Source organism: Tachypleus tridentatus, chromosome 13, assembly GCF_004210375.1.
Source record: "Tachypleus tridentatus isolate NWPU-2018 chromosome 13, ASM421037v1, whole genome shotgun sequence".
In the NCBI taxonomy this organism is placed as follows: domain Eukaryota; kingdom Metazoa; phylum Arthropoda; class Merostomata; order Xiphosura; family Limulidae; genus Tachypleus; species Tachypleus tridentatus.
The window spans coordinates 213,553,094-213,574,817 of NC_134837.1; the positions used below are offsets into that span (position 1 = coordinate 213,553,094).

General features: G+C 30.8%; 2 protein-coding genes across 2 annotated transcripts in view; one reads left to right on the forward strand and one right to left on the reverse strand.

Moving 5' to 3' along the window:
- The window catches only part of LOC143236459 (uncharacterized), a 39,934-nt gene extending 34,407 nt beyond the window's left edge, over positions 1 to 5,527 (reverse strand). The window contains exons 1-2 of the mRNA XM_076474740.1: positions 5,435 to 5,527; positions 1,025 to 1,137 (exon numbers count right to left, since the gene is read on the reverse strand). Coding sequence (XP_076330855.1) covers positions 1,025 to 1,057 — 33 coding nt within the window. The 5' untranslated portion in view covers positions 1,058 to 1,137; positions 5,435 to 5,527. The remainder of the gene's footprint in view (positions 1 to 1,024; positions 1,138 to 5,434) is intronic.
- Positions 5,528 to 6,034: 507 nt separating this feature from the next.
- Positions 6,035 to 21,436, forward strand: LOC143238218 (mitochondrial import inner membrane translocase subunit Tim21). The gene is made up of 6 exons (XM_076478259.1): positions 6,035 to 6,202; positions 8,766 to 9,036; positions 9,845 to 9,907; positions 10,413 to 10,584; positions 18,244 to 18,343; positions 20,944 to 21,436. Exons 2-6 carry the CDS (start codon positions 8,766 to 8,768, stop codon positions 21,040 to 21,042), a joined length of 705 nt encoding a protein of 234 aa, XP_076334374.1. The 5' UTR covers positions 6,035 to 6,202; the 3' UTR covers positions 21,043 to 21,436.
- Positions 21,437 to 21,724: the final 288 nt, after the last annotated feature.

Consider the following 21,724-nt stretch of genomic DNA (forward strand, 5'->3'; position numbering starts at 1 on the left):
TTTAGTTTGAAAGGAACATGCTTTACTGGAGACTGACTAAAAAATAACTTTAAACCAATGTGGCTAATTGTATAAACCTACAAGGGACATTTAAGAAAAACAGAGAAAACTTCTGATGTGCCTGTAATTTATATAAGTGTAGCCACAATTTAAAAATATAAACTTCTTTGAGTGCACTATGTTCTGAGAGGCATCTATTTATTACTGACATACAAAACATGTTAACAGTGACCTTTGGAGAACTTGTGTCTCTTAAGTAGACAGTGAGAAACAATTTAGCCAAAGCATTTTAAAGAAACTTTTCAATGTTACTCAGTAGATCTAGTCTTAATGTTTTCCTGCAAGTAAAAATATTCACAGTGTGTATATTATTATTTAATTCATCAATAGAATATTCTGGTGCATTCAAAATCAAAAGTTTTAAACAGAATTTAATCACAAGGGAAAAAACTTGTACCATTAACAACTGGTAAATACTGAAATCTTTTGAAACAGAAATAGTTTTTTTATCAAAACTTAAGAAAAAAGTTTTTCCTTTTAACAACCTGTTTTTTTAAGTATTTAATCATAACTGCAGTTACTATGTTTGTTATGCTATTTATGATGTCCTTAATATATTGTAAATACAAGAAAAATTAAGAAAGTCAAATTATATAAAATTAATATAAAAGCTGGATTTTCTAGTAATAACTTTCTCGGTAACATGAAAGGGATTATTTTATATTTTACTACAATACACTTAACTAAGAAGTTTTTTCAGAGTTTTCATTATTGTCAGAGGAAAAATAAAAACAACACCAACAATCTGAAATGTCCAAAAAAGTTAACTGACACATAATAAACTATTCGTAAAACAAGTAAGAAAATATATAGAAAATAAGTGTATTTTATATGCTGAATGACATTATAAAACATTGTTATGCAGTTCATAATATAATAAGCAAGTTTAACATCTAAATATTATACTTTATGTGCTACCAGTGAGCATGGCTAATGAAATAAGATTACTGAACAATTAACTTACCTTTCTATGAATATCTGCCTCAGCACTATCCATACCTTAGAAATACCTATTACAGATGTTCTCATTACATTAACTGTCCACGTTGTGATACTCAACCACTCTAAATATGTGTTCTATCAAGAAAAATTAAAAATAATTAGATAATAGTCATAAACTGACTAATGATTACACAACAGTAAACTGATATATTCTCAATTTTTGTCGACTGGATTAACTGGAAGTCATTTTCCATGAATAGACACAAAACATACTATTCACACACATACTTAAAAGTTGATAAATTGTATAAAAACAAATTATTGTGAAAGTGGTGTCTACTAGGACTTGACTTTTAAATACCATACAGTGAATTATTTATTTCATGTATTCTTAGTTTATGAATATCTATTATTAAATTTAACTACTTTGAATAGTGTCATTTAAAAAAAAAAAAAAAAACTGTTCTACTTTTATAATTACATGTAATTCTTTTCCCATCTGGTAAACAAGTTATCTGTCATCAAGCTGAACATTATTTATTGATTTAAAACAACATTTTAAAAAATGAAGACATAAAAATGGTAAGTTTAAAATCACTAAAGGTACCTATGTATTGTCTTAACAACTATGTTGTTAAAGATGTTCTTTCGCAATACTGTGCACACATTCAACTTTTTTTTTCTACACTGTTAAAAACAAATTTAATATCACTATTTCTTACTTTCAGGTTATATAATCCACACACACACACACAAAATGAACAAATTACAAACTTCAGACATAAATGAAGTTCAGCTTTTATTGTTTTATTGTTAAATTTGAAAGTTTTCTTCACCTTAATAAAACCTAATGGTTTCTTAATTTCTCATATTCCAATACAGAAAATAACATGTTAAAAAGATAATCTACCTTTACACATGATTCCCATATACACACACATGCATAACTACTCCAGATTTGTACTCATTTCCATAAGTGAACTAACAAGTTACAAAGACGTTTTTTCTAACTGTCAGGTTGATACATATGAAATGTTAGATTTTTAAAGGAAAATGCAAAACAAGTACATATTTTTGCTTTTTAATTTATTTCATGGAAATAAGATCCTTTGGACTCAATACACTTCTGGCATTGACTTGTAAGTTTATAAATGCCATCTTTAAAGAACTGGATATCCTTTGATGCATTGAAGTCTTCAAAGGCACTTTCAAAAAATGTAAAAATGTTTAAAAAGTTAATTTCTACAGGAATGATCTTGTGAACATGGTGGATGAGAAAATACTACTGATGATCAGGATATCCAATTAATTAAACAGTATATTCTAATCACTTGAATTAAGAATGCACAAAAAGTATACTAGCTCTATTTTTAATTACTAAATTAATCTTTAGTTCTGATTTTTGTTGGCAGCCTGTTTTGTTCAGAAGTTAATTAAATACAAGTACACACTAGTTTTCACTCTGTACAACTGTCTTCTTTGCAATACACTCTCAGTATGCTGAGAAGTTCTTGTGAAAGTGATGACAAGAAACCCACTTGAAGTAAAATGTACCTCAATACGGCTGGTATGAATAGTAAAACTTTTATTAGAAGAAAGGAGAGAACCACATTTTGACCTTCTTGATTCATCTTTAGGTTAACAGTCTAGCACTTTGATATATATTATACAATATTTGTTTAGAAATGAGAGCAAGGTACTTTCAACAACTTAAACTATAACATCAGTTACTGTCAACCACATTTGTCTTTAAAAAAAGATATATAAAAATACAGGAAAGCAGCAAATTTTAAACTATGGAAAAGTTAAATTATTCAAAGTAACTGTTGACAAGTAAACAGAAACAGTTACATTTCTTTTAACTTTTTTTTTCTGTATCAATTTCTGCAAGTGCACTGAAGTAATACATACTAAAAAAAAATACTAGTAGTATAATTCTGTACAACATTTTCAATGCTAATTTACTATATATCAACAAATTACAGGCAAACAAAATAGCACACAACAGTATAGCAATTTTCTTTTATAAGTTAAAAACAAAATGAGCACACTCAAATACTTGTGTTTTTAACTTGTATATCACACTAACAATTTTTCTGATGTCCTAACTATCTTTTTTGTAAATTTAATAACGAGAAAGAAGGAACTAATAACAATGAAATATAATAAACAACATTTTTCAAAATTAATTTTTTCCACTTCACACTCTACAATTTGGCCAAGCAAATATCCAAATGTTATTACTTGTACCAGTGATGGCCATTCTTAGTTGTGGGCCCTTGTACAGAATATATTCTGGCCCCATTTGAACCCCTTCTCAAGACAAACTTTGTTATATAACTATATACTTTAGAATACTGGAACATGTCTGGATTAGGGCTTGGTGGGCCCCTATGTACTGCACAGTCTGCACAAACTGTAGTACAACTGATATGTACTCCAGATAATCTAATGCACATATTTACTTAGTGTATTCATCGGAAATATTTTGCACAAGTTTGTCATTACAAAATAGGTACACGGTATTAACTGTTATAAAGTGTTCTTACGTTATTTCTGCCGTGTTAGACTACTTTTGATTACCCTTTATATTCCACTTAAATCTTTGATTTTCAAACTCGATGTACGGCTGCATATGCTTAATTCCTTTGTCTCATTATATTATAAAACAAGATAATGTAATGGTTTAATTGAATACTATTCTGTACTGTAATTATACAATGTAGCTTTTTTCTTTTCACCGATTTTCTCTTTTAAACCTACAACAATAAATTGTAATTCTTTTGTAGCAGTCCTAAAGTTAAGACCATGAAAATAAAGTTGTCTTAAAAATTTTATTCTTCAAGCAGTTTTGTAAAAATGTGCTTAGCATCTGAGTACTATGTAAAACCACATAAAACAGCAGATATTCTGATAAACTCCCATGTTAATGAATGTCATCTCGCTCTTTTAAACAGTTCATGGTGAACTTTTCCCCTTTCATATGCTTATAAACTACAAGTTATTTATATTAAAACTTGTATGACTTTAAACAAAAGATCTCTCATAACTGACTTAACTAGCTAAGAAAACCTTTTTATTTAATTATGTTGCTTTTTCATATTTTATATATGCATTTAATTTATTTTTACAATGACAGAATTTTAAGTCACATAGCAAATTTAATAAATTTATTAGTGCTTTCCTAAAACAATATTTTCTCTATGTGATAAAATGCAAAATATGATTTTCAAGAAAAAATATTTTTAAACATGGAACCTTTCCACTTAAAATATTTTTTTGTAGTTCCTGACAATTAAACATGAAGACCAAAATTATATTAATAAGCTCAAAAAATTGCAACAAAATAGATAAAAATGTTTTCTACATATCAATAAATCAACATATTATGCAATATTTCAGTCTTATGCCTACTTCAGAAAAAGAACAAAATATAACTGACTATAGCATCACCGTAGAGAGTTAGTTTGAATGTATATGTTTAATTTGAGTAGGTTATTAGTCACAACTATCAATTAGATAAGTGACTAACTGTGCAATTTCATCAGCCTCCCATTTGTTTAATTAACTTGCAGTAGAAATTACTTTGCTGTAAATTAAATGGATAATATATTTCAAAACTCTTCATGAACAAAAACATAAATGTGCTAATAATTTCTATTTTCCAGTGAAGTGGTTTTTCATTCTTAATGTATCAAGTGCTTTCAAATCAACACATACAAAAATGCAATTGATAAAACACTTACTGTTTTAAAGTTTAACTGAAAAACAAATAAACAAACTTGCATCAAACAACTTATGATTCAAATTTCTAGTTTAACTGTAAAAGTCCATGGAAATGTACTGTCACTGTTACATACATCACAGAGATAATTTATCTAATCATATTAACTATTTTGTTTGCTTTAGACTTATTACCGATTTTTAGTTTTGCAAAAATAATGCAAAAGGTATTGAAATGTATTTATAATTTAAACAAGTACAGTGACTTTACCTTAGTTTCTACCACGTTTATATATTTTTTTAAATTTTACTATTTTATGAAGAAATTAAGGATTTTATTTGTTATTGTACTTTTTATTCTTACTTTAATTATTTTATTAATTATGAGGTTAGAAATATAACTGCTTAATTATAAAATTCTTGTTTGGTGGAAGAAAATTTATGTGGAACTGTGATAGTCCCATCTCGGAAAACAAAAAACAACGTTATGACTTTTATAGTTTTCATATGTATAAATCGCATTTGCAGCAACTGTAGGCTTAACTTTAGAACTTATCTTTAGCGTTATCATTTATATAATTCTATTTGCATATAAAAAAGCTTACTCTGTTACTAAATTTTCTCCTTAGGGCTGTTATTAGAAAGAAACAGTTACATATGAAATGTTATAATAATAATAATGGATATAAAATACGTCATATTATCATACCTTTGGAAACTTGATACAAAAAAGTACTGAAACTTTATTCTGCCATCTATTGGTTCAACAGTGGAATCTTACACGCTTCTAAATAGTTCTCTTGTTACTATGATATTTAATGGATAAGATAGATGAAATAATATTTAAATTTGTAACCATTTAATTAATGAAGTTACCTCACGTCAAGTTCGAACTTAGATTTTTTTTTGTTTATCACGTATTTCAATTCTTGACAAGCAGCTCCAAATTTCTTGATGTTGAATGTAAAAAAAGAAGTCAGTATGACATTTATTCAATATCTTGTGTTATTGTACATAAAAGCAAACACGTTTATTTGATTACAAGTGTCTCAAACTTGTTTATTGATGGAAACGTCGTAAATTGTACGAAAAATATTTTTAAATTATTTCGCATGACACATTAAAATAAGAAAACTGAAGTATAAGGAAACTACAGTTTTATTATTTTGTTAAAGCTTGAAATTTTACAATATATATATATATTTAATATTCAGTACAACTATATTAAATTCCGTAATCGAAGGTTTTCTACATTTTAAGTTTTCCAAAAGCGAATTCTACAAAAAATAAAATGGTGTGAAAGTTTAATTAATAGAGATGGCGCTAGTTGCTATTATAAGAAAATTTGGGTGGTCAAAGTGAAAAGAGTTTTTAATAAGTTTAAAATTGTCGTTGTAGTTTCCAAATTAAGATAATGTTTATTATTTAACTTTCAAAACATTTTTAGGATTTTGTTTTAAGTATCGTGATTGTCACAGTAAGTAAACTAACACTGATATATGCCAGTTTTATTATATGATTGAATGTTTAAACTACTAATACTAGTACTATTGAACCCTGTAGTAGTACAAATTGTACATTTATAGTTAATTTGTACTTTTTACCTGTTATAGCAGTGAAAGTGCTAATAATGCTAGTTATGATCATTTTTTAGTTTCAAAGATTTATAAAGTGCTATAGTAATTTTTAGTAGTATACTAGTTATTACTATCATACAAAAAAGTGTAATTGTAAACTGCAGTAATAAGTTAATGTAAATAACATCCCAACACAGAACCTTTTCGCTTCATAGATGAGTTAAATCTAAGATTTTTTAATTAAGTCTGTGAGTTAGAGAGCTTGGATAAGCTGTAGAATGTATTGTATCTTACAATATTGAACTTTAACTGTTCAAGTTAGAAAAAAAACTACTTTGGTAAATGGCTTGGGAAAAGTCACTTTAGTGATAGAAGAACTGATTATTAATAACAGTGTTCAACTATGAAGATGTTAAGTTTAAGGGGTTTGCAAGACTGCATTCCTTTTGCACAAAATTGTACTATTATGTATTGGTAGAAGTGCTTATGTTTAGTCAAATACCATACACAACCAAGTGGCAGATTTAAGGTTGTGTGGACCCATGGGCTAATAATTATTGTGGGCCTTCATCTCATTTAATTTTACGTAGAATAAACTTACCAAAGGACCCTGATGCTGGGTCCCATCTAGCCCCTACCTAAATACACTACTTACAACCTATTTACACTGTTGCACCTTATAGCAAAAAGTAAGCATGGTTGAGACTTTCTTGTCTATTTTTGTCAACAGAACTCAGAAAAACTGTGGAGAAAATGTCATTATTACCAATAATATTAGTTTATTTAGCTGAAGAACCAGATTTCATTTTGGATGTGGTGTGAGTTTCACTCTCTCATATCCTTGAAATTATTTATGTTTGGCCAGACTGGTGGTTAATTCAGATTCTAGATACTGCAGGAAGCTCAAACCTATAATTTAAAAGGAAGAGAGTACTAGAAAGCTTTGGAATCAATTCTTTAAATATCTTTCCCCTGATGCACTTGCAGACTGGGTGTTAAGTAAGTGGAGAGAAGTTTTACATTAGTAAAAAGAAAGAGTCATTCTTGGTCTTGTTACCTGTATGATGTAGTTTAGTATAGAGTTTGACCTGATAAGTTGTACAGGTCCTAATATTAGCTAAATAGCAGGAATTCAGCAAATTTTAGTAATTATATATAGACGTAAACAGGTAACTTATGAGTCTTACCCCCAAGTGATACATAAAAGAAAAAGAGATCAGGCCGAAAGAAAATAAATATTATTATGTGTTATAAGTACTTTATTACTTAGTTCAGAAGTCATCATTTAAATATAGTCTAAATCCAAATATTATTTTATGAAGTTTTTAGTGGAAAATCAAACCTTTCTTTGATTTATATATCCATTTGGCTGTAGTTCTAATTATTAAGTGTTATTATAATGTCAGTAATGTTAGTAGCACACAAATTTATATACACTCTGGAAGTTTTTGTTGGAATAATCCATAAATTGTATTCATTTTTATTTAGGCCTGCTTTTATACATAAAGTTTACTGAAATACTTAACATTAATCTCTAGGTCATCATTTATTGTAACTGAAAGCCATCTGCAACACATTTCCTACATAATCTAAATTTTGTTGCAAAGGACCATAATTTTCATGACAACCAGCAACAGCCAGGATTTATAATGTTATCATCAAATTTAAGATGTGTTGTCCAATCCTTCAGCTGTATTATTGGTATAAATCAAAAAGTAGCAAAGGTTTTAACATTGAGCCTTAAAGCACCCCACTTGTGTAATTAATCCAGTTTGGCTAAACCCCATTTCTATCAAACTTCTACATCCTTTTATCCAGACATACTAAGATCCATCAAGACAACTTATCCTCCACTCCTGTAGAGATAATTTTAATTATTATTTTGTGTGGCACCTTAACAGCTGCTTTCTTACCTACATATACATAAGCAGTAATTGTTTCAAAGAGTGTAAAAAGGATTAAAGAGGCAATGTTTTCCCTCTTGTAAACAGTGTCAACTAATGTAACTATTCCAGGAAAACTGTAAACTTTATGAAATTATGTTGCAAATAATCTTTTATAAGACTTTCAAAATGTTTTCCTATCATTGATATAAGACTGATAGTTACCTGAACAATATCTGTCACGTCTGATCATTTTTATCATCCAACCATTGAAAATCAGTACATTCTAAGCATTATAAGTTTTTGGTTTTTGATACTGCATACATCTAAATAGTTCACTCTATTAACCACATTGATCATTGGACTAATTTTTAATTTTGACATAAGTAACTTGCTTTAATCAGAAATGATTGATAAATATTGATTATTCAGGTAAATACTTACTGATGCACAAAATACTTTACCACAAAAAAAAAACCAACAAACTCCTTCACATTAGGACTATAACATTATAATTATATTTTTCTGGTATAATTGTAATATATCTTTAATTTACAATGATTTCTTTTATGCTTTCTAGATGAAGAATATGCCATTACCTTCAAGATTTCAGCTTGATGTCTTGAAAAGAATTTGGCAAAAAAATTGTCTCACTCATTACAGTGAAACTATTCACACTGTACTTTGTTCTTGTTTGATACAAAACAATATTAATATGATGGCATCCAGGTGTATGGTAACAACAAAAGGTTTATATCAAGTTTCTAAAACTGATGATACAGAAAAAGAAAAATCTGCTATTGCAAAAGTAAGGGAAAGCCCTTATGCTCATTTAACATTTGGTCAGAAAGGTATGATTTCATTTATTTGTAAGTTTTAAACACCTATGTTTTTTTTTTAATGATCCCAATGCTGAAAAATCAGAATGTTTAAGAAAAAACTAAATAGTTTATAACAAAAAATGTTAAACTTTTTAAAACTATTTCAAATTACACACATGTAATTGATATGGATGTGAAAATGTTTTTATATTCAGCTAGTAGAAATGAAGATAGTATTTGGGGTTTGAACTTGCACTATTACTAACATGGGGGAATTTTTTTTGTATGAATTCAATGATGCTACTTAAATCTTTTAAGGAGATGTGTTATAAAAGTTGTGAGGAAAACATACGTTTAATACAGAGTGGAATTATAAATACAGTTATGTAAACTCATTTTAAAGAGGATACAAATTAATTGTGGAAAAAATGTGTGGATTTATTATTTTATGAAAGAGTTAGTGAAAATTTTTGCACTGATATTGGTTATTGAACATTGGCTATTTTTAGTTTGTTTAAAATGCCATTCAGATGCTAATGTCATTTACTTGATATGTTGTGCAATTTCAAAATGTTTTTGAAATTATTTTTATATCTCTCAATGTTAAATATATGGAAAAATTAAATATGTGTCTGAAAGTTTCCTTGAAAAAAAATGAACACAAGTTTCTTTTTCCAGTGCATAAAAAAGTAGTATTTTTCAGAAGTTTAGAAGTAAACAAAAATCTATTTTATGTGATACATATTTGGACTTATATGATGTTTATTGATATCTTTGAGAATATGTTTTGTGAATGGTTTCTAGTAAAGCACTGGTAATGCTTTGTTTTCCTGTTAAGTGAAAGAAACAACCAAAGATGCAAGCTATTTGGGAGTTATCATTGCTGGTATTGGCATAACAGGTAAGAAATTATTTGTCAGCCCACAGTTAAACTAACTGTTGAATACTGTATTTTAGAACAGCTGGTATGGGACTTTCTTAGGTCATTTTCAGGTTAAGAAAAAGAGAATTTGAACATGACTTTTGATAGACACATGTCTTAGGGATGAGAGTATAAACAGGTACGGGATTGTAGGGGGTGTTGAAGCTGGATGTCAGGTTATTAATTAGTATAGGTATAAAGGTATTCCTTTATATTGGTTTTAGTTGCTGTGTAAGAAGGGTTGAATATTGTGAACAAAGTATATTGTGTTTTAAGTTTGGTTGAATGACAGTAATTGTGATTCCCAGTGAATGTGTTAACAAACTGACAAGAAGAAATATATTTCCCATCAAATATATAAAAGCTGGGTTTTATAAATGTGTTTTTTCACACAGTACCACAAAAATTACTGTTGTGTGTAGCTGTGTAAGTCTTGAGTGTTATTCTGATTCTTTTGTTTATCTACCCATTTTTCGTCCAATAGGAATAATGTTTTATACAATATTTCGGGAACTTTTTTCTGGACATAGCCCAAATTCTGTTTATTCTGATGCCTTGCAACTGTGTAGAGCAGATCCTTTAATTGTCCAGAAGCTGGGAGAACCTATCAAGGGCTATGGTGAACGAACATCCCGTGGGAGAAGAAGACATGTAAGGTACATCAAAATAGGTTAAAAATCAAATTTCTTTTTTTCTTTTTTGCAATAATTCTCTGACTAATGTATTAATCAAAGTTGAGTATGTGAAAACCTGAAAAATGCTCTAGGCAAAAACAACTTATAACCAAATAAAACTTTACATTGATTATCTCCAAAACAGTCTACTCTTCTATCATCCAAAGCTATTTTGATTCTGGATTGCCCTTTAAATATTGCTAACATTTCTCACTAACAGGGCATTAGTCTTTTATACCCAATCAGCTTAATGTCATTTCAGAATATGTGCTAATCTTCTGACTATCGTCCATCAATCATACTGCATCCTCTATATTAGTGCAGCTTGCTTCCACTAGTATTTCAAAGCAGTCCTCACTTTCTTGATTGTAGAGAATTGTTTTAACTCACTCTCCACATGACTACAACATTTTAATTATGCTCGATCACAGATTTATAAAGTTTAAAGTTCTGAATTGTTGTGTTTGATTTTTGGTGTTTGTTTTCTAAATTATAATTTATTTATGTGTTTGAGATTTAATATGACAGATGATGAAATCACCATGACAGTAGACTCTAGTTCCAATAATAGTCCTTAGGTCTTAGGGTTAGCAGTGGCTGCTGGTGAAGTACAGGCTATGGTTTGTAAGCAGTTTGTGTCTTACATTCAGCTGATAATTTCTTCCTGTCACATTAAGATTTTTGAATGGATATAAATACCGAGTGGAAATTATTTTCTACTGCACCTTCTACCTGTCACCACACCTCCATTTAATTTTCTGGATTAGGTTTGTTTTTTGTTTTTTTCCCAAGAGATCTGTAATAAGTCATTTAGAGTGTATTTCTTATTCCCTGTAGATAAATCCCTATTTAGTGAGTTTGTATGAGCTAGTTAGGTTTAACTTATTTTCCTCACAAGATAATTTAGGTTTTTCATGTATTTTCTGCTCCATGTTTAGTAAGTTAGATTTTTATAATTCTTTTACCATCTTAACTACTCGAGTTCAAATTTGCATTAGAGTTTAATTATTACTTTATTGTTGTTTAATATTTGGTATGAGTTTTTGTATAACAGTAATGTTTGAGTAATTGTAACTTCAGCTAGTTTTGTGACTTTATATTTTCTTTTGCTGTTTGTTAGTTAGTTTGTATGTTTCTTTCTCTTTCTTTACTGCTAGTCACATATAATTGAGAATTAGTTTTGAGTACAATTTTGTTATTGTTAATTGGGTGCATTTCCATTCTCATATTTGTGAGGGTAAGTTTTACTTTTATATCCTTTGCTTTATAAGTTTTTTTAATAAACTTATTAATTCTATATTTACATGTATTTAAACTTGTAAGTTCCTTTAATGGATTGTAATTTAGGTGTTGCTTATAGTTATGTTTTGGGTCAAATTTCATAGTTTTGCAAGTTTGTTATTTGTATGTGTTTTATAGACTACAAACTTCTAGGTTTTATTAGTTCATCACTTGGGAGTACTTTCTTTATGTATGATTCATTTGTATTTCTTTGTATACTTTTAATGACAGTCTATTGGTTCTGTTTAAAGGCTTTTGCCTTCAGTTTCATTCCCTCTCATCTGCTTCCCAGATCTCTTTGGGATTGTACCTCTTTCAGTCATTTTGCCCAGTCTTTTCATCTAGGAGGTTCACATCTTCCAGTTGTGGATGCTGCTATTCAATCCTTTTTTGGTTCTGTTTTTTTTTTCAAGTGGTATGCTTTTTTACCCATCATTTCCACTTATTGGGTCTTCAAACCCTTCTTTTCATGAATGGTTGGCTCCTGCTCACGTCTTTTTGTACCCCATCAGTCAATCATGTCTATTTACTTCATAACGTAGGATTTTTTTATGAAGTTGGAGAAGTCTTGTTTCCTCCACATAGTGTCTTGTTCATTTGGGAGCTTTCTTCAATTTCCATTTTCGTCAGGCCTAGCTTTTTCCCTTTTGGATCTGGGTTAAGGAATGAGCGGTTACAAAAGCCCTATCTTCTTCTTCTCTCTTTACACATGAGATTTTATCTCTGTAGGGAATGTGGGCTTTCTTGGGTTGGGTGCACATGTTCCCATCAGTGGATAGTTCTTGACCAGTGTTACTTCTCTCACAATATCTTGGACCATCCCTGGGATTAGGGTCAATCTTTCCTGATGGTTTGACAGAAACTTGACCTTAGTAAGGATTTCCATTCTTTTGCCTTGTCCTGAGTCTCATCTCTCCGTCTTTGCTTTCTTGATGTATTGGGAGACTTTCCCTAATTTCTAAGAGATTTCTTGTTAGTGGTCAGTTGAGGAGGCTATTCTGTATGTCAACATTCTAAAACTTTTAGCAGTTTGTTGGGTTCTGTTTCATTTCCTCCCGCTCCTGTGGAGACAGGTGGTTCTAATTCATTCATACAATTCCCTTGTCCTCAGCTAGATCACCAAGAAAGGAGGTAACAATTCCAGATCTATGTATTTTCAGACTCTGTATCTAGTGTATTGGGGCAATGACCATGACATGACAGTTCTGGCATGTCATATTTGTGGAATTATGTATTTTGTGACAAGATTGCTTATCTCACCCCCACCAGGTTCTCATCATAGAGTAGTCCCTTCATTCTCAGGTATTTTAATAGGTGTGTTCTTAACTGGGCAACCACACATAGAATTGTTACCAGCCATTGGAATGTCAAACTTCTTTTCTTTTGGTATCTTGTTCCATACCCCTCAGCTCTAGGTGTGAATGCATTCAGTCAAGATTGGAGGGGTCTTCCAGAATAATTTTTCTTATCCAGACCATAACTTGCCCTGTAGTATTCATTGCCTCATGTTGGCTGGCTCATACATGGTTTCCTCTGTTCTGGCCCTTACTGGAGCAGTAGCCACTATCTTTTCCTCCATCCTAACAACCATGATCTGATGTATTTCACCCAAACATCAGCATATTTGAGCATGGCTTTTGTCTGGTAATTATCCTAGCTCAGGGATTTACCCCTAATGTAGTGCCTTTCCTTGCTGTTACCTGTGATCTTCTTCATTGTCTTTGTACCAGTGACATTGGTCTTTCCCTTGGGTCCATTTATAGTGGCTTCTTCCCATCCTATTCTTCTGTTACTCATCTGTCCCAGTTCTTCACCTGGTTATATGATCAAGAGTTTTTCCATATCAGCTATTGCAAATTATAAGGCTGCTCTGCTGAATGTTTTTCAAAATGCATTCTTCTCCCAGGTTATTTCTGTTCTTGTTTGTTTTTTTTGTCTAGTTCATCCACCGCATGACTTTGTTCTGCTTGATTGGGATCTCCTTGTTGTCCTTTATGTCCTGTCTTGTTGTCCCTTTGAATCCTTTGCAATATGTTTCTTGTCCTATCTTTCCCTTCAAATCTATCTCCTCCTCCTTCTGGCCCATCCTTGTTCTGATATTCATTTATGCACTTACTGTTTCCTACATCCTTTACTATTCCTCCTATGTTGTTTTCTATCTAGATCAGGCCTTTCTTCCCAGAACATCAGCTGCTTAGGTTGTTCAGTTTTTTTTTCTCCTCTTTCCTTGTCTTCCATTTTCTATTGATATTCCCATTTGAATCTGTATCAACTACTTTATCCACTTCATTCCCTGCTCTGTTATGTGGCTCATATTGCCTCCTTCCTGTCTATTTGTTCAATGGAATACCTCTGTTTCTAGAGGTCTATCACCTGTTGCACTCACTGGTGGTGCTCATCAGTTCATACAACTGGCATATTCTAGCTTGTCCATTGAAGATTACTATTTATGTAATGTTTCTTCATACCACAATCATCATCTAACTATGTCTTTAGCTGCTTGAATCCACCATCCATTGGAAGAGATTTTTCTGGCTGGTATATGGGCAGTTACCTATACATTTGTTGCAATGATCTACCTGTGTCTTCTTTGGGCAGGTATCATCTTCCTCCCATGGTGATTCTACATATATCTGTTTGCCTTTAAGTAGGGTACAATGACACATTATGATTTTTTATCTTATTTAATTTATTTACAATATAATTCAGGATCCCTTAAACTAGTGGGTATTACTTGGTTAGGTATTCTTAATATTGCATTAACACTAAATCTGTAAACTTTAATGTTTACTATTGAGATGGGGTGTATCGGTAAGACCAGCAGCCACTTGTCCAGTGCATGAATGTGTGTGTGTATATATATAATTGCTGTTTCATATACATGAAAAACTGTGACTCATGGAATTCCTAATTAAAAGATATGGAGATTTCTTCCCTTTCCACTGACCTTTGAATCTTCCAGTTGGGGTTTTTCTACTTTTCAGAATAGGGAATTACAAATACACATTTCACTTTCTTTGGTGTGTCATTCCTCCATACTTTCCAATGCATATTGTCCCCTCTTGTATTCTAATGGAGCATGAGAGTCTTTGCCACTTCTGTTTCCCAGTTGCTGGAGTGGTGGACCGAGGAGGTTTCTTGCTGAATGAGTTTTATATAACAAATATAGACTTTACATAATTGAATACTCACTCAGCAAGAAGATGTCTCTCAGTGTCACACCCATTACTGAACAATGATTATACAACAACATAATATTAAAAATCCAAGTGCACTTTCTTTAGATGTTTTCTGCCCACATGGACTATACTTGGCATAGTTAATGTTTTTTTGCCCAGATGAATTGGATTTGGCATAATTTGACATATCCCATGGTGTTTTAGCCTAGGCAGAGGACACCTGGCCATATTATTGAATATTGTGTATCTGAGGCACTTTTGGATGTTTTTTGCTCAGTTGGACCACACTTATTGATCTCACATGCTTATACAGGGTGCTTTCACTTGATGTTTTTGGCCTGGATGGACCACACTTTGCCTATTTATATACATTTTATATCCCTTCATCCATAGCCACATATAATTATTTCATTTTTTATGGCACCACACTATGACTAGTTATAACTATGTTTGGTTCTATGGCATGCTACCTGTGTGGATGATGTATAAAGTAACAGACTGGTTATAAAAACTCTGATGATAATGTTAACACATGCCTGTAATTATTATTTCTTAGTCCTATGTACCTAAGTTGCTTCCATTGGATGTTTTGCCTTGGTATATCAAATGTGCCATACTCTGATGTAACATAAGGCACTACCCTTATCACTTTATACAGGCCTGTTGTTGCTTCTGTACTAGACTTTCCTTGTTTTTCAACACCCAGCTGTTTCAAGTCATGGTTATACAGCCCTTTCCACTGATTTGGTATTGTATGTTTTTGTTTTGTTTTTTAATGAATACATTGGTGCCTGGTGACTCAGTTCTGCCCCCTTTGTCTTCCTGTGTTAATTGCTAGGTGAAGCAAATATCTGTTCCAGAAGTAGTGCTCTACCCCACTGGTGTGCTTTCTTTTCATATTCTTGCACACCAATTCTTTCAGTACAGTTGATAGAATAGTAGAGGAAGCTAGCTTGCTAGTATAGAGATCACAATAAGATTGGTGGAAGGTAGTCACATGATTAGCACATGTACTGGAATAGTGTTAAACTGGTGTGTTATAAAAGACTGGTGCATTTGTAATGAAAAAATTTAGCAGTGCTTAGAGGGCAGTCCAGGATTAAGATAGCTTGAGGTAAGTACTTATTGGAAGTGCATTTTCAGCATTAAAAAAATTTAACTTTTAGTTAAGCAGTTTGAACAAAGTAAACTGTGGTAAAAAGTGCTCACTTTAAAATTAGGAGAATGTATTGGGTTGAGCCAGTAGTTAGCTTCTGAAAATGAAAAGTGTTACCATCAGAAACAAACATGTATTGTCTTTAAACACTTATTGACACATGAATATTCTGTAAACCATGTGAACCCCCATTATTCCAGTTGACAAAACATTAATTGCAGGTATCTGAATGCTTAATTAACCATACTGTTATTTTTGATGAGTCGCTAACAGTGTTTGTAAATAGGGCTGTCAGTTATTGTGCTGTTCTGTATACAGGTAAGTTTAAAATAGGCATTAGAATTGGGTTATACAGGTTTTCCAAGGATAATACTTGAAAAAAAAATTTAGATAAATACAATTAAGTGACAGTCTATTTTAGATTTGAAGTCATGGGAACCATCGGGCTACAACAATAATTTTTGTGGGAACTATTATGTTACAGATATTTAAATTTTGCTGCAGTTTGTATTATTATATTGAATATTTTCAAAAGAAGATATATTAACAAAATGAGTGTTTGACATCACTCACTTAAACGTAACATAGGCCAAGCAAGATAGAATTTTTTTCTGGTAGATAATTGGTGGGCAGAGTGCGATACATGTAGTACGTTATATATAGTGTAAATTAATATATTACATGTAGTACGTTATATATAGTGTAAATTAATATATTACACCTCACCCACAAACAACCAACATACATGTAGTACGTTATATATAGTGTAAATTAATATATTACACCTCACCCACAAACAACCAACATACATGTAGTATGTTATATATAGTGTAAATTAATATATTACATGTAGTACGTTATATATAGTGTAAATTTATATTACATGTAGTGTAAATTAATATATTACACCTCACCCACAAACAACCAACATACATATATAGTGTAAATTAATATATTACACCTCACCCACAAACAACCAACATACATCCAGTTTAAATTAATAAGTGATACATGTAGTACGTTATATATAGTGTAAATTTATATATTACACCTCACCCACAAACAACCAACATACATCCAGTTTAAATTAATAAGTGATTTGCCCTTATTGATGTAGGTCTTCACTGACCCTCCGGTATAAATGCTAATCAGATAATTTAGAACAAATTGGGCCAGCTTATAATATCATTTTATTGGGCATCAAGGAACAAGAAGCAGGAAGGTCAGTCGTTCTTAATATCTAGGTTTATCTAAGCTTTGAAAATGACTAGCTTTCCTTGCCGTAATACTTACTTTGTAATTGATTATTGTGGTTATGGAAATTTCCTTTCCCAACCAGTAATCTGCATGTGCCATAAGAAACAATAAAACTCACCTGTAAACATAACCTTGTTTATAAATCAGTATGTTTTGTTTAATAAACTGTTCATGAAACCTGAACAGAAAGTTGGAAATTTAGAAAGTTGGAAATCTAGAGTTAGAGTAGGATGGCGTGACTGTAAGTTAGAGTAGGATGGCGTGACTGTAAGTTAGAATAGGATGGTGTGACTGTAAGTTAGAGTAGGATGGCGTGACTGTAAGTTAGAGTAGGATGGCGTGACTGTAAGTTAGAGTAGGATGGCGTGACTGTAAGTTAGAGTAGGATGGCGTGACTGTAAGTTAGAGTAGGACAGTGTGACTGTAAGTTAGAGTAGGACAACGTGACTGTAAGTTAGAGTAGGACAGTGTGACTGTAAGTCAACTTGTGTTTATCTGTCTTGAATAGGTTAGGATATACAAATTGTATCTTAGCAGGTTTGTAGAAAAACAGTAAATGAATTGATATTAGATGCTTTTACTAACATCTTTTTTCTTGTCAGCTCCTCAACTATTTTTAATGTGCTACAATATTTTTTAAAGAACAAGGGGGGAGGTATACAACATTCTTGTTTGGTTGGTATGAAAAAAAATTCTAATGCATAGTTTTTCCAAAAAAATTAATTAAGCGTTGAGGTTTATTGCAAAGTTTATGCTTTGTCTTTTCAGCCATTATGAGTATAAAAAGGATGGTATTAATTACATGAGAATGAAGTTCTACATTGAAGGAAGTCACAGAAAGGGAACTGTTCATTTAGAAGTAAAGGAAGTAAGTTTGTTATAAGATTTAATGAATGCGGTTTAGAAAGAATAATTATTGAAATCTGTAAGGTGCTCCAAATAAGTTAGTTATTAAACATTATTTTGAGGTATTGTTACAAATACAACAGTTTATGTAGTTTTACATTGTTACTTCAAAGATTTTGTTGTTTTATTTGGTTAATTTTTAAGCATGTGCTGATATGAATTTTATCAGTTTATGTTGTTTGTTGTACTCTGTGTTTGTTCATGATTATAGTTTATTAAAGACTTTTAAATTGTACGTGATAGTGAATGTACAATTACATCAATATACATGACTACATATAAATTAATGTATATTTGTATATTATTACTTTTAAAACATATTTATATGCATCTGTACTGATAAATATCACTGTTTATGTATGTAAAACACAAAAGTGTATTATACATTTTGTATATATGTGCACAACTGAATCTTTATACATAACTGTATGTACATAACATACACATAATATATTATACATTTTCTACAAATATATACGCAACTGTCTCAACATACATAACACACACAAATATACAAGAAACAATACACAATTTGAAACAGAAATCCACCAAAAAATTACCCATACTGGACTATACATTCTTTGGGACTCAGCACATGAAACAAAACAAAAACTAGACATACTAAGAAATCAAATAAACACAGCCATAAAACTATCATCACCAGATAAAATTAACGATAAATTAGACAAAATAAAACAATACTTCATCAACATCAATAAGTGTCCTCCACAAACTGTAGAAAACATTATACGCACACACCCAGACAAAAAGCAAAATCATCTAACAAAAGTAAATATATCTCGCAAATTAATAAATCACGAAACCATATACTTGCTGCATACCATATATTCCCGACATGAGCAGAAAAATAACCAACATTTGGTAAAAACTAGCAAGAAAATATGACATTCCAGTTAGTACCAAATTTATTCAAAAATCAGGCACAAAACTGAGATCTATACTATGTAAAAACTACACTGACAAACACCACACCAACATTATTTATAAAATATAATGTGATAACTGCTATGACTTCTATATTGGAGAAACAAGTAGAAAAATAAAAACCAGATTCAAAGAACATAAAAACTTACCTTCACACGTTTTCGAACACTGCAAATCAAATAAACACAACATAACCACAGAAAACACCCAAATACTAAATAAAGAAACAAACACAAAATTAAAGAAGTCTTACTTATACAACAACTCAAGAGCAAAATAAACCAATACAAAGGAACACCTTTATACCTAGATTAATAAATATATCCAACATCTAAGCACGTCCTCTACATTCCTACACTCAGTTACACAACTACCTTCAAACATGTGGTCAGCTACCGGTCAGTAACCCTTTCTTTCTTTGTGAACCTAATGATGACCGAAGAAGTCGAAACCTTGTTTGCTCCTCTAGTAGTGCTTTCTCTACCAATACCAGCTGTTTTTAAATATATAAAATGTCTAAAATGTTGCCGTTGTTCAGTTTGAAATTTTGGATTGAAAGAATCAGTTGACATTATAATATTTTAAAATGGCTGAGAAAGTTAGGGGTAAGCATCTTTAATAATAAAGGTATAGGGTTAAGGAACCTTGTGTAAATCCTAAATGTTAGCTTGCCCACTCTGTTATTATTAGAAATAGAATGTATACACACGTGTCTTGTCTGAAGAATAAACAGTTATTTGTTTTGTAAAGGTGTGCTGTTGTTGTACTATGATAGATTCAGACAAATGATTGGGATATTTATTGTTTTTCAGAATTTATAGTGCATGGTCAAGGGATATAGACATTTTGACAACAACAAAAAATTTTTTCTCTCCAGATAATAATAATAAAATTTTCTACTTCACACAATGTTTTGCCATCACAACTTCAGAACTGTTCTTATAATATTAACCTGTAGTGGTGAAATGTTGTCCAAAATAATCCTTTTTTTTTTCTTTTTTTTCTTAATTTGTATCCAACTATATACAAAGGTTTACTGTTATTGTGGTTTTTTATTTTGTTTCTTTTTTTTAAAAGCTAGTTATGCATTCCTTTTATTTTACAATACGATTATCTAATGGATTTGATTTTCATTTTTTGATGTGATAAAATGTTATATTGTACTTTAGTAACATTATGGTTTATTTTTCAGAAAATGTTATTTGAAGAAAAATAACAGAGAAATAAACTATTTTTTAAAAATGTTGTATTTTCTGTGCCCTTGTTCATAGGATTAAGCTGATTAAAAGTGAAGTTCAATTGAAATTTGTGTTTATGGATGGAGGATTTCTGCATTTTTAACTGCATTATTAACTTAGTAAAAATATGGGTGACTCAAACACCAAATAGAGCATTTGGATGTAAAGCTAATAATTTCTCTGATTGTTTAACCACTCATTTCTTGTTGGTATTTTTGTATCAGTTTGTAATGTATGTTGTGTTTGTCTCTTTGAAGATGTCACATGTCTGAAACTTTGGTATTTAGACATTAGCTGTTCTATTTATTATTCACTATAAGAACCGCTTTTTTTATTTATGTGTCTCCACCTTGATTTGTGCATCATTTTTCTCCCACAGAACAAGCAAGGAAAGTATGACTATCGATACCTACTGGTAGATTTAGAAGGCTATCCACCTGATTCAGTCATCCTTCAGGATAATAGATCATTTATGTGAACATCTGCAGAGAAAGAAGTTAAGATAGAAAACTAAAACAAAAACGTTTTGCTGTTTGACTAAGATGGTTGAAAAGTTTAAGGAAAAAAATTACATTTTATTCACAGTAATTGTTAGAACAGAATGTTTAGTTTTATATTTTTTTAAATAACATAGGTTAGCCATTGTAATCATCACAGCAATTGTCATCAGAACTGTCAAAAATATTTGTGTACTGAGTTAACATGTACTGTATGGGCAACAGGAGGCTTAAAGTGATCATTATTCTGTTGTCTTTAGACACCAGAAATAATGAAGACTAAACATTGAATAGACTAAAAATAGTTTGTTGTTCCTTAAAATTATTAATTGAAGTTGAGAAAGATTCTACAGTAATAAAAGTGTTTCTTTTGCTGTCGTGTGTATTTCAGATGGTTCTTCTTTGTCACATAAAGAACTAGTAAAGCAGCATCTGAGAAAATACAGACTTCATGAAAATGTTTTTGAACAACTGTTCCACTTGATAAATGCATTTACTCAAACTTTACACTAATTAAAATGTTTCCAAGTCTTACTTTTATATAAATCATAAAAATTCTGTCATTTTAAGTGTTCACTTCCATAAATCACAACAATGTTTTACTCAGTTGCTACACTTCTATAAATCACAAGAATGTGTTTTTTAAGCAAGTGTTACACTTCC